General features: G+C 37.3%; 1 protein-coding gene across 3 annotated transcripts in view; it reads left to right on the top strand.

The window, feature by feature from the left end:
• GALNT1 (polypeptide N-acetylgalactosaminyltransferase 1) overlaps window positions 1-13,970 on the top strand; it is a 204,066-nt gene that overhangs the window by 150,051 nt on the left and 40,045 nt on the right. For all 3 annotated transcript variants that reach the window (XM_034761367.1, XM_034761365.1, XM_034761364.1), the window contains 3 exons: window positions 524-694; window positions 3,111-3,228; window positions 5,638-5,818. In XM_034761367.1, the coding sequence (XP_034617258.1) occupies window positions 524-694; window positions 3,111-3,228; window positions 5,638-5,818 (470 nt within the window). The remainder of the gene's footprint in view (window positions 1-523; window positions 695-3,110; window positions 3,229-5,637; window positions 5,819-13,970) is intronic.

Genomic DNA, 13,970 nt, shown 5'->3' with positions numbered 1-13,970 from the left:
CAATGTTATCTGAGTATTCTCCCCAGAGCAAAGACCAAATTTTACTTCAAAACATGTAAGATATCTTGAGCATACATCTAGGGACCGAAAATTCTTCTAATCCTGGGTCACTGTTGTGGCATTAGAAAGTCATTATCACTTCATGTCTGTTTTCTGATGTGCGAGATGAAGATAATTACTCATTGATTACTCCAGGAATGTTTAGAGGAATAATTAGTTAATGTTTGTATAGTTCTTTGAAGACATAAAGCACTGTTAGTGTTAAGTAATGTAGTAGTATAAATAAAAATTAAGCCATTACCAAAACCAGGACAAATGTGCACTCTCTCTGATAGGCAAATACCGTTTCAAATGGAATGGTAAAAACTCTTTTAATTTAGTAAAATGCCTATGCCTCCTGACAGCTAAAGGCTTCATGTTTACTGTAAGTTTGAAGGGATGCTTGTTCTCTGCAGTAGGTAAGAGAAAAAAGAAACAGCTGTTGGTCACTTTTTCTAATCAGTTTTGTCACTTCTCTCTTTAGGAGAACAGTAGTGTGTCCTATCATTGATGTAATCAGTGATGACACCTTTGAATATATGGCAGGCTCTGATATGACCTATGGCGGATTCAACTGGAAATTGAATTTCCGCTGGTATCCTGTTCCTCAGAGAGAAATGGACCGAAGGAAAGGTGATCGGACCCTTCCTGTCAGGTAAGGGGAATTGATTGTATTAGTTTAATTATCAGATACCTAAAATGGTTCGTTATTTTTTTGTGGTCTCATTTCCAGATTAGTTTTTACATACAGTAGAACCTCAGAGTTATGGACACTTCGGGAATGGGGGTTGTTCGTAACTCTGAACAAAACACAGCTCCAGCAGTTCACACTCCGGGCCAGATTCCAGAGCCAGCTAGGCAGCTTCCTTGTAGGACAGCTTCTTTCCCTGGCCCAGGCAAGCTTGTGTCTCTCGCCCCTCTCCGGCTGGGTTGGGGGGGGGGGACACGTGAAAAAGCCTGTCCCCCTCCTGGCAGCAGCAGTGAAAACAGCACCCACAGCCTACAGGAAAGGACCGCAGTGCTCCGGCTGCCTTGGGCTGGCAGCAGTGGCTGATAGCTTTGCCTGTGAATCTCAGCATCTTCACTTCCTAGCTGTAAGTGGGTGCCCCGTGGGTGGGGGTGGGGACAGGCAGCCCAGATGTGCCCACCTTTAAGAAGCAATACAGGCACAATATAGTATTTGCTGCCTCTTTTTTTTGTCTCTGCTGTTATCTGGTTACTTCCAGTTTCATATGGTGTCTGGTTGACCAGTCAGTCCATAGCTCTGGTATTCATATCTTTGAGGTTCTACTGTACCAATAATTAGCGAGGTATGATTTATCAACCGTTTGGAATGTTTAGAGTAATAGTATAGTATGAAGGCTGTATTGTGATGAGATCTTCCTGCTAAATATGTTTTTAGATTAAACTAATGGTGAAGGAAAAAACAGATTTCTTATAACTTTATTTTAAAATATACCTAATGATTTATCAATTTAATTACCGGAGAACTTAAATGAACACATGAGATTCCCACATACTTCACGAATAATGTACACTTTTTTAATTGATGTTTGCCTTTTTCTTATATATCTTTTATTCTAGGAGAAGGAAATGTTTATCAATCAGTGATGTGACAGTTATACATTGATTTTATTTGTAATGAGTTCTCTTTTTATTTAAATCAGGGGAGGGTGATTGATTTTAGTGGTTTAAATTAAACATGAATACACTCAGGTTGTCTGTAGCTCTCACTGTCTTGCCTGTATAATACTTACCTTTGTAGTATCTACTTGTATTTTTACAATCAGTGGCTCCATTTTGAATTAAAACTAGTCAGATATTACTAGCAATAGATATGTGGAGGTAGCTGTTACCTTCTGTTCCATTACAAAGATTCAGAAACTTAAGAGCTCCTTTCCAGGGCTCGATATTATTTTAGTAATCAAGTGTTGTGACCAATCTATTTAGTTGTTTTGCATGCAATTGCTTGCAAAGTTTATTGCACGTACACTTAACTGCAGGTGCACAATTGCCATTTGTAAAAAATTAGTTCAAACCATTTCTGAATAAATTAAATTGCTGATAGAAGACCTATATACATTAAATTGACAGTATTCTTTCATGCTTCTATTTATTTATATAAATAAGCATGAAAGAATACTGTCAATTTAATGTAGTCGAAGTACCCTACATACACATGAGATAAGAGCACTGATTTTGTCATTAAAAGGCTAAGTAAATAATTGAAGTTTAGGAGATTTTTCAGATTAGTTAGGAAATAGCCCATTTTTGAGAAACTTTTTAGTAGCTGAAAAAGCGGTTGTAACGAAGCTCTATATGTATCCCTGATTACAGTGTTTGTTTCTGTGAACACTGTAATATATTGAAAATAAGCATGGCCAACAGTACTTGGACTGTGGTGCTTTCTTCTTGAGCAATGGTCTAAAAAAAATTTTTTTTTCTTCAGGAAATTAATGCCTTTTGTGAGGTACCAGCCTTGGAGATGGAAGATTTCTATCTATCCCATGGGCATTAGCAGCCTACCATCTACTTCCTCTGTCCTGACCTATAGAGAGTAGCGTTAGGGAGGAAAGACCGATGTAAGCACTGGACCCATTAAGTTGTTCCTTCTGCTGAAACTTGTCAACATAGTGCTAATTCAGATAGCAAGTGGACACTTATTGACTAGAAACTACCGGTAGATTAAAAATGCTGACTGAGTTCCACAGGCCACTACACCATTAGTTGACAACAACTTTCAGTCGTAGCAGATTGAGAGAGACTGAGAGGTGCTTGAATAGTTGATGTGTACGTGAAAGGCTTTGTATCATACTATTAATCACATAGTCCATCTAGTCCGCCAGGAAATGGCTTAGTTACAGTACAATAAGATACAGGTATGAAATAAAAGTAAGGAAAACAAAAGATTTGAAGGAAAGAGGCAAAGGATAAAAAGTAAACTAAGTAAAAAAACCCAAAGATGCTTAAATGGTATGGAAAAGATTTGGTTTATACATTTCTCTACGTGTGTAGTCAAAATGTCCAGTATTCTGCCTTTAAAGTGCTTTTACATATTTGTCTTCTTTCAGAACACCCACAATGGCAGGAGGCCTTTTTTCAATAGACAGGGATTACTTTCAGGAAATTGGAACATATGATGCTGGAATGGATATTTGGGGAGGAGAAAACCTAGAAATTTCTTTCAGGGTAAGCAGCAATTCCTTTTGGTTCAGTGCTTTACTTCTTAATTTAGGACAGTTTAAGTTGCATAAATGGTAACCTGTTGCAGTCCTTGTACCTTTAATATCCAAGCACAGATAGCAACTTAATTTTTGTGTAATTTCTCGTGTGGACCATTGGAAGTGCTATATTGTCAGTAAAGGAAAATATCAATTATGCAGTCTACAGAGCCATGAGACAAAAATGTTTGGACATAGATTTTTCATTTAAAGAAAAATAAGCATTTCAAAAATAATCAACTAAGATTTGCCTGTTTAGAAGCTCTGTTACAATTATTGAATCTATCTCCCCTGGTAAGTATTCTCACACTTCTTATCAAACTGTACTGGGCTATCTTGATTATCACTTCAAAAGTTGTTTTTTTTTTTCCCTCTTACTTAATTGGCCTCTCAGAGTTGGTAAGACAATTCCCACCTGCTCATGCTCTCTGTATGTGTGTGTGTATATATATCTCCTCAATATATGTTCCATTCTATATGCATCCGAAGAAGTGGGCTGTAGCCCACGAAAGCTTATGCTCTAATAAATTTGTTAGTCTCCAAGGTGCCACAAGTACTCCTGTTCTTTCTGTTAGAGTAGAGTCTTGGAGAGACATTATAAACTAAGCTGACATCAGTGATGTGTGGCTTAACCTTCCAATAAAAGCTAGTTTTTTCCATTATAACCCCTCTTTCAGTCATTTACAACTTGATGGTTGCATCCTTTTATGGATGTGGGATCTACCTAGTATTGTCCATATTTCTGAAATATGTTCCATGTTGGGTGACTACCAAATGATAACGTTTATCATTCCCTTCTTTGCTTTCAGCCACAGTGAATGGGGGTTACTGCTAACATAGCTAAGTTAAACACATCAACAAGAATTTTAAGCGGCTATCTTTTGGGGCTCAGAATAAAATTGAAAAGGTCTTTCAGACTAAGTTCAGATAATCTTATTGAGAACAAAAATTTCTGGATCTTGTTACATTTTACAGAGAAATCTAGTAATAAAAACAGGGTGGATTGATTTAAATCAGCAAGCAAGAAACCTGATTTAAATAATCAGTTTAAAACTTGTTTTTCATTTGAATATTTTTTTCTTTACAAAAGCTTAATTAGTATTGGTTGGCAATCATTAAAACATGTTGATTTTCAGCCAAATGTAACTTTTACTCTAAATTTGGTACTTCTCTTTGCTAAGTAGTATGTACTGTATCTCTTCACATTTATTTAATTATATCTTAATATTCATTCAAATTCTTAATTTTTACTTTTTTGTTAGGTTAGGAAAAGGTGAATGACACATTTCTTATTTACCAGATTAATTTTTTTACTTGTGATTTGTGTCAAGCTGCATTAGGACGGAGATTAAAAATCTACAAAACCCCGCATTTTAAAATTATTAGTTAAATAAAACTATCTTGATTGTGCTGGATGCATAAGAAAAAAAAAGTTTCTCAAAACATGCTTTGCATTTAAAACTGATTTATAAAAGAAAAGAAGTATTATTTGTTGTTAGGAAACTGAACTGATTTGTTTCTGGTCGTTATGTATTTCAGGATTTTAGAACTAGTGGATTTCATCCTCTCAACACCTTTTTTTTTTTTTTTTCTCCATAGATTTGAAGTGGGAAAACAAGCTTTCCTGCTTTTTCAACTCCCAATCTGTTTCTCAACTTTGTATAAACTGATCATTGAACTGAACTAGTTGAATAAATTTAAAATGAAGAAAATATTGTCCCTGCATCTGGAGAAGGTTATTGCTGTCAAAAGCTGGTTTAGCACTTTAGTAAAATCTGGTTCCAGGTTCTAAACTAGTGCGCCAGTTCAATGTGAACTTTCACCAGTTCAGTGTGGCTTGACTTCTTTAAAATCTTCAACAGCAAACATGTACTGCTTGAATATTGAATTTAATTTAAATTATTTTAGGTGATACTAGTGAGTTTAGCTCTTAGCATAGGTTGTCATAATTTCACATTTAATTAAGTTTATTTTTTAAAAGAAAAATGTATTTCATAAAACAAAAATCCAGTTTAAATTTTTTAAAAATCTGATTTTTTTTTAAATTTATTTTTATCCACCATGAATAGGAACTTCTTTTAGACAAAGTAACACCTTTGCTGCTTCCATTTTTCTCTTTCTGCTTCACTCTGAGTGCTACCATTCATCTCTAGCAGCCCCTACTGGCATCTCGGTGCTGTTGTGCTTGATGTCACTAAGTCTGCCCCCAGCCGCCCCTTAAATTCTCTTCTAGTGAGCAGGACACTAACATTTTTACTTGACTTTTGGGCAACAGAATTTTTTCCAGCTTGAAAAGACATTAGGTACAAAAACTCTTTAAAAATCACCTTAATTGTGGCCACTTTGAATTATGCAATGACTGTTCTATCACTTTCAGATTTGGCAGTGCGGGGGCACTTTGGAAATTGTAACCTGTTCACATGTTGGACATGTGTTCCGAAAAGCCACTCCTTATACTTTTCCAGGAGGCACAGGACAGATTATCAACAAAAATAACAGACGGCTTGCAGAAGTCTGGATGGATGAGTTTAAGAATTTCTTTTACATCATTTCCCCAGGTGAGCAGTCTTTGGTGTGAAATAATTCCATTCAAGATAGAAGATCTGTGTGTCTTTAAAAGGAAAAATAAAAATAAGTACTTCTAAATAAAAATGCTGGTAATTGTGGAGAAAAGGCCTTCCAGTAAAATAAAGATCACTTAAAACAATTTCTGTTAAAGTAATGGTCTTATTTTAAAAACAACAAAACAAAACCAAAAAAACCATTTTCTGTTATCCTAACCAAACAGATGCGGGTGTGCCCTGAAGTCCTTTTTACATGCATATGTGAAAGTTAAGAAGGAGCTTCAAGTGCACAAAAATAAAAGTGCAATGGAAAGACTTGTGGAAGCGGAGTGCTGGAAGTGTAGCCAGAAGTCCAAATACATCTTATAATATCCTGAAGTATGGCCCATGGCTGCTCTCTCCCTATAACTTCAGATTGAATAGGTTAGAGATGATCAGCTGAAATTCATTGCTGATTAATCAAATAAGCAATTTCCTTTCATCTATCAAGAAAGGTAAAAAGCAGTCAATTTTATATTTTAGGTAAATGTATGAGAATATATATATTTGTGGAAACTAGGCATCTCCTTCAAATTACTGTTGTGGCCCTCAGAATTATAAATGTTTTACATCCTGTCTGTTGATTCCAAAGAAAACATTCCTTTTAACAGTCTTTCAGATGAATACTTTTAAAATAAATTAACCTTACAAAGTTACAGTATTTGTGAATTGACATTATGCATACAATGGATTTCTGGTGCTTTATTTGTAAAAGTAGTTTCCATTTTCTTCTTGGGGAAAACATGATCAGTTTGCCTGTAATCAAATATTTGTTTCTAATAAAGTAGACTAGTATCCTTTTAATCAATGACCTTCTTTTGTTAAATGAAGTTAATGCTGAGTTATCAGCTTACTTTGAATTTTTTTTACATTTTAACTTTTTCTCGTGTTTCTTAATGTATTCCTTCCTCCCTCTTTTATCTTAATTCCCCTCAACTTTTCTGCTTTCTTTCTCTGTATGTAGCAGCTCTTCCACTGATGCTTAAGATCTGGCCCACAAGAAATCAGCAACAAGGTTGAGGGTGAGGATTCCTGGGGAGAAGCAGACTTGGCTCCCAGAAGAGCACCAGTCGTCCATGAAATCCGCTTTAATTAGTTCCCCATTATCTGTTCCTCTCAACCCCACTATTCAGTTCCTGTTTTTCTGTGATTTCCTAACTAGGGGCTAGTAGGGGGACAATAGAATTGAGCATTCAAGCTGTTCTCATAGTCATACAGTTAACTCTCAATTTGCGGTTTACTCACCTGGGAGTAAGTAGTTCATCTGTAATGGTAATGGACAATTATTAGTTTTCACAGTATTTAAATTGAGGAGTTGACTTGAAGGCCCAACAGAGACTGGAGAACTAATAAAAAATGTGAGCATGGTGAGTACAGAAAGGGAAGCCAGTAGGAGCCTTTTCTAAGGTAAAGAAAATAGGAATGCCAGCTAGAGGAGGTTGTGATAAAAGATTAGGATTAGGGAGGTAGTATTGTGGATGTCGCAAGGAGTGAGGGAAGGATTAGTTGTTGGGATGAAGGGGTTTTGGAAAGCTTCAGGTATCCAAAATTTGCTTCCTTGTTTTAACCAATCTTCTGCAGCTTTCAGTCACAAAGGTCCACTTATTCATAAAATATCCCAAAATAGGACGTATTCAATTTACCAGTATGTACACTGTGATTTCTGACCTCTGGGTGAATACAAGGATGCCAGTCTCTCAGGGTGAGAATCTGATCTGGACCAACACATTACCCATGGAAAAGATGGGCTATGTCAAAAATTACTAAATGCATTAATCTGCTAGTTTAAAAGACTAGTACTATGCATTACCTTCCATTACCATTACCAGTCGCTTACATAAGCCAACAGGGTAGAAAAAACAATTCACTAAATGCAAGAGCTCTGCAGATTTTATTCTGGAGGAAACGTACCTAAACTCAAGGGATGTTTATCAAAAGGGCCCATAAACCAGAGAGTGGACTAGCTGAGCCACCAAACTGCAAACAACTAAGAATGGACTCTGAACAGAAAAAAAATTCAAATCATCTCAACGTCATTAGACACTCCTGCCTGGGTCTGTTCACATCTGGCAAGGACAGGAAAGCCAGAAAATTCTTCGCAAGAGAGATCAACCCAAAGCTCCAGAAAATAGCATTGCCCTACTACGTTGCTCACCCAGCAAACTACTGCGCACTTTTTTCTTTCTTCCAGTTCTGGGAAAAGTAATCAAGAATAGTGAAAGCTAAGAAGGAACAGTAATTGTAATAGCTCCAAACATGCTAGAAGGATTTTGCTAGTCACTACTGAAGTCTTGATAGGACTAGTACAAAGACTTTCACTCATATTTACAGACCAGATCTACTTTCTCATGGGTTTCTCAGTCACACAAATCCAAGCCACCTTAGTTTCAAAGTGAAAATCCTAGCCAAAGTTTGGATACTCAGCTGTGGTAACAAGAATGTTATTATAATCAGTTGGCCTATCCACCAGCCTGTTCAAAATCTTGAGGAGGTCCTTCTGTTGGTACATATATAAAAAGATCAATCCCAGAAAACACAAGTCCCACTATCCTTGTCGTTTTTTATATGAATAATTTGACATGGCTTTTGAACTGTGTGCCATTTCTTCACTCTATCACTGTACATTCTTCTAAATCTGATATTTTTTTGGTATGCAGTTTCTTCAAAGCAGCTTATTAGGTCAAATTAACCATCAGAAGCATTTTTCAATCGTGGCACTTACGCTGAGCTTTTTTATTCTTGACTTCTCATCCATTTGAAGCAAAAATCGCCTTGTCTTTATACCTACTATCTATAAAAACCTGTTTCCTTGTGCCATTACCATAGTAAAGAGTATTTGAGAGATCTCTTTGCAGGCACAAGTCTTATACTGCATATTTCATGATGACAGAATAATCTGCGCATTTGAATCTTTTATAACTCAGGCAAACACACTCTGCCATGTCTTACAGGGCAATGTCTTCTCCTTCTGCCCAAAGTTAAAGAACCAAAAGAAAATGTTACAGCACAATCTGTGTCTGCAGAGCAATGAAGATAAATCTTTAAATTTACTGATTCCATAAAAAAAAATCATGCCTTTCTACCAAAGATGCCTTTGAAACAGGATGTTCATGGCATCAATAGCTAGATAGATCAAAAGTTAACAATGCATATATCACATCAGGTATACAAGTCTGAGAGGGAATCAAAGCCTCTAATGGCAACTTCTTGGGCTGAAAGATCACCATGTATCTCAAAAGAAATCAGTAGGCCTGCAGTATGGTCCTTTCAGCACTTTCATTGAGCATTACAAAGCTTGGTCTGTTCTTCTCCATAGATGCTTCATTTAGCAGAAGGTACTTCATTTGGTGGTTCCTGAGAGGGAAATCTTTTATCTGACTTTTGATTCCTGTCTTTACTGTCCCTCCACACTATTCTTTTTACGTCTTGCTTTATCTGATTAGTGATGAACTGGGGAGAGGTCAGGAGTCAGAACAGAAAATCTGTTACTTGACCCAATGCACTCTGAGTAAGAGGAAATTATTAGTTAATATCTGGGTATTTCTACAGCTTAGAAAGTACTCCTCTAGCCTTCCCTCAGAGCCCTGGTCACAAGTCTGGACTGCCTGATGATGGTACAGCATATTAGTAGAATGGGGGAGAGGTTAGACCCAGAGAGGAAATCAAGTGACACATTTTCCATGGCCTCTGATCATTTAGTTTTAGGAAAGCATTTCCTATTCTAAATAAGGATCAGTATAAAAAATATTACAGACACTAACGTTACATGTGATTTCTGAAGCTTTTTGTATGTTCTTCTGCTACAATCAGTGGCCTGTTTCTTAGTGCAGTTCGGCATCCAGGAAAAGACAAGTAAAGTCACTGTTTTTTTAGTTTCTCATCTATTGCCTGTTTAATGCAGTTTCCAGTTTGCCAAATACAGTATTTCTGTTGAGTGTAGCAACCTGAAGAAGAGCTCTGTGTAAGATTGAAAGCTTCTGTTTCACCAAGAGAAGTTAGTCCAAAAAAAAAAGCCTCACCTGCCTCATAGCAATATGTGATAGTTATGCAAATTCAATTGAAATGTTTGTTTTCATGTTAATTACACACAATTTCTTAAGATTCACATTCACAGAGCAAGTATCAGGGGGTAGCCGTGTTAGTCTGTATCTACAAAAACAACAAGGAATCTGGTGGCACCTTAAAGACTAACAGATTTATTTGGGCCACAAATAAATCTGTTAGTCTTTAAGGTGCCACCAGACTCCTTGTTGTTTTTATTTACAGAGCAATGAGTAAGGACTTAAACACGATAGACCAAATTTCTCATGTTCTCACCTTTTCTAGAGAAGTTTAGTGGGGGGAGGAAGGAGTCCTGGAAGTTTACAGTATTATTTATTGCATCTAACTGCTTATACTACATCCTGTGCTTTTGTCTAAAATTAGTTGTTTGAAAAACAATTTTTTAGGAGAGAAAAATCTCCTTTATAAGTAGAAATTATATTAAAGAGATTTAACCTAAAAAAAAAAGTTTTGTGTGTCAGGTCCTTTTTTTGGAAGCAGTATTATTAAAATTTGAAATTGGAGTTTTGTTGACAAATTACTAATTAAACGTGCATTAAATTTTAAATTAGAAATTGCTGAAAAATAGCATAATACAAACCTAAACAGAGCTGAATTTCAAGTTAGACTTTTAAGACTAATACTTGTAAATCAACCTGGTCATTTGTTTCCCCCAGTATTTTTTTCCCCGTAGAGCAAATTAAGCAAAAAAGGCTTACCTTAGTGTTTTCTACACTAGGATTGTTTGTTCTAATCAAACACTGTTTCCATATTAGGTGAAACCAAAAGTGAATTAATAATGGCTTGGTTACTCACCGCTATTGTCATTATTGAAGTGTTGCGAATTTTGGGGGGGTGGCCTATATAGAAAAAATAACAAAAAAAGCTAGAGATAAATTGCAAATAAATTTCAGCAAAATTGTTTGGTGATTCCTTGAACATTTTTATGTAAAATAGTCTAAATTTTTAAGCATGCCAAGCCTCTACTTGCTCTTCACCAATTGAGAATTAAAAAACAGGCTCTGTTTAAAACAATCTGGGTCACAACATAAATGTAAGACTCCTGCTTCATATGACGTAATTCATAGATGGATTGAAAGGAATATGCAAAAGATTACAAAAGACAGTCTTCTGTATTATTTATGGAGAATCATTTGCTTCGGAAATAAGTCTTTTTCTAGCTTGAGGTATTGTGCAAATTTCCTCTGTAAGAAGAAAGAAACAAAATGGAAATAACAACATTTAAAATGGGACAAAGGAGCATGGTGAAAAATTGTGATATAAGTGCAGCAATTTGTACCTATAAATGTTGTCTAACACAATTAAAATGTATCTTCAGTGATTCAACCTATTTTAGTTTGTTTTTCTATTACTATTCTGAGTAATGGTTAATTTCAAGTATTCAAATATATTGATAAATTGAAATGTATTTAAAAGGTCACTGCTTATCATTGTCCTCCTCAAATGCCCAGAATGCATTTCCCCATTGAAAATCATCAACAAATAATGTGTCCCTGGTGTCACTAACAGAAATCTCTCTCCAAACTCTCATGTGCACAGTCTTGAAGGAAAACATTGTACATACTGTAGCATTTACCTTTTTATCTTTTGTCCCCCTATAGGTTTTAACATAATTACCCTTATTTTTGTCTGCTTTGGGTTTTTGTCTTTTTCAGCTAAAAAAAAAGTTAAACCAGGCATTTACAATGCACAGCCTGTAGTTGAGTATGGTTGAGCCCACAGCTTGTTGGAACTTTGTGAACACTGGCATTCTATTCTGTATAGGTTTGTTTGTTTTTTGTTTTTTTATATACCACACTCCTCACAGAAGTATCTGAGCACATTGTAATAGTGCTTTAAGCAATGTGATTACATATTAGCCACGTGTTGTGTTCTCATCCTATCCCCAGAGGGAGAAGCATGTGGAGTAGTGGAGTGTCTTGTTTTGGTAGGTGGTTTTTTGGTTAAATCTTTCTGTTGCAATGTGTTTATATTAGGGGAGGCAAGGTCAAAGAAATGTACCTTGCACGTTGAGCAGAAAGAGATGAGAGGTTTGTGATAGTTCTTCTTTCCTGAGGGAGTTCATTCCAGAGTCTCAGACTGCCTCTGAAAAAGGTTGTGTGTCCTGAGCAGACTATCTTTACTCTTACTGTTGAGTTTCACTGTGCCAGAGGAGCTCTGTCTTGGAACTTTAAAAGGTCTTTTAGGTACTGAGCCTAGGTCATAGAATACTTTGAGACCTTAAACTTGTTTCAAATTCTATGGGAAGCCACTGCAGAAAGTGAAGGACAGATATTATGTGGTCACAGTAGCCTGTGTTGCTGGGGAGATACAGCACTGAGTTTTGAACTAGTTGCAGTTTCCCAGTTGCTGAAGCATAACTTGTGGCTGTAGTGGTGTGAGCGCTCAGTTTCAGTGAAATGAATCCCGCAGTACTCCTAGACTACAGACTGAATTGACCAGTTGTGGATATGAACATGCAGTCCAAGGAGACTGCAACATGGCTGCAAGCTCCTCAAAATATTTTCCTCTATCCCACCAGTATCACCTCTGTTTTGCTCAGACTCAGCCAGGTGTACTTCATCCATGAGCTGATTTCATCCAAGCACTGGGCTGTGTTGTGGTAGTGGTGCGGTAGTTATATGGTGAAGGGTAGGTACAGCTGTGTGCCATCTGCATATTGCTGGCATTTGAGTCCATGTTGTCTAACCAGCTCACCTAGTGGTTGCATGTAGATGTTGGAAAAATACTGGAGTGAGAAAATTGATCCTTTTGGAATCCCACAAGTGAGGGGACTAATGGTGGAGGTTGCAATTTCCCATCACTATGCTTAAGGTTTATCCCTCCTAGAATGACTCATACCATTTTAGCTCATTGCCCTGGACTCCTGCCATCTCTCTTAGGTGAGACAGCGATGTCTCATGGTCACTAATATCAAATGCTGCACAGAGGTCTAGGAAGGTGAGAATGGATATTTGTCCTCTATTCATTGACAGGAGGAGATCATCCACTGCCCCTAGAGCAATTTCAGTTCTTCAGATGATTGCACATGTCCATTCCACTTCAGGTGTGTGTGCATCCACTGCACCAGAGTCGGAGATTTTTTCCCTTAGCAGTACCTGTCGGAGCTGCACATGCATCTTCCACTGCTTCATACTGCTACATGATGGCATAACGCAGGGGTAGGCAACATATGGCACACGTGCCAAAGGTGGCACGCGAGCTGATTTTCAGTGGCACTCACACTGCTCACTCCTGGCCACCGGTCCGGGGGGGTTCTGCATTTTAATTTAATTTTAAATGAATCTTCTTAAACATTTTAAAAACCTTATTTACTTTACATACAACAATAGTTTAGGTATATATTATAGACTTATAGAAAGAGACCTTCTAAAAACTTTAAAATGTATTACTGGCACACGAAACCTTAAATTAGAGTGAATAAATGAAGACTCGGCACACCACTTCTGAAAGGTTGCCAACCCCTGGCATAAAGGGAGGAGCCCTCAGTTGCTTCTTAGGGCTCATGTTAAGTAGTTGGGGAACACTGATTTCCTTCTGCAAGATTCTGCCTTTTCAAGGAATTTCTTTTTTTCTTGTAAACAGTTAATTAGTGGTATTCATTAGAATTATTATAGGTTTTTCTTATCAGAGGTTGTCAACTCTGGCAGCTGGGCCGTTGAGACACCCAATATGGGTGCCAGCTATTTTGGTGCAACAACAGCACCAGAAATACCTCTGTACTGGACTCTTCAATGGCCTATGAGACAAGCCAGCTGGTTCCGGTGGAACCTCAAGCCCTGGCTACTTATTTACATCAGAGTCATGATCAGCTCTTGGTACCTTGGCGCACTTGATCTTCTGAGCATCCAGTGCTTTCTTGACTAGTGCAGTCCAGGGTTGAACCCATCATGCTGTCCCTGCTGCTCATGTCTCCAGAACACCTCCGGACCTTGGCACACCACCACCATGATCAGGCAACTCTGGGTCTGAGGTAGAGTATTATGCCTCTTGCTTGTGGGGTAGACAATGACAATGTCCTTTGCCTTCATCAAGGGAATTCCAT

The sequence above is a fragment of the Trachemys scripta genome, chromosome 2, assembly GCF_013100865.1.
Source record: "Trachemys scripta elegans isolate TJP31775 chromosome 2, CAS_Tse_1.0, whole genome shotgun sequence".
NCBI classification, from domain to species: domain Eukaryota; kingdom Metazoa; phylum Chordata; order Testudines; family Emydidae; genus Trachemys; species Trachemys scripta.
This window is presented reverse-complemented; position numbering and strand designations above follow the sequence as displayed.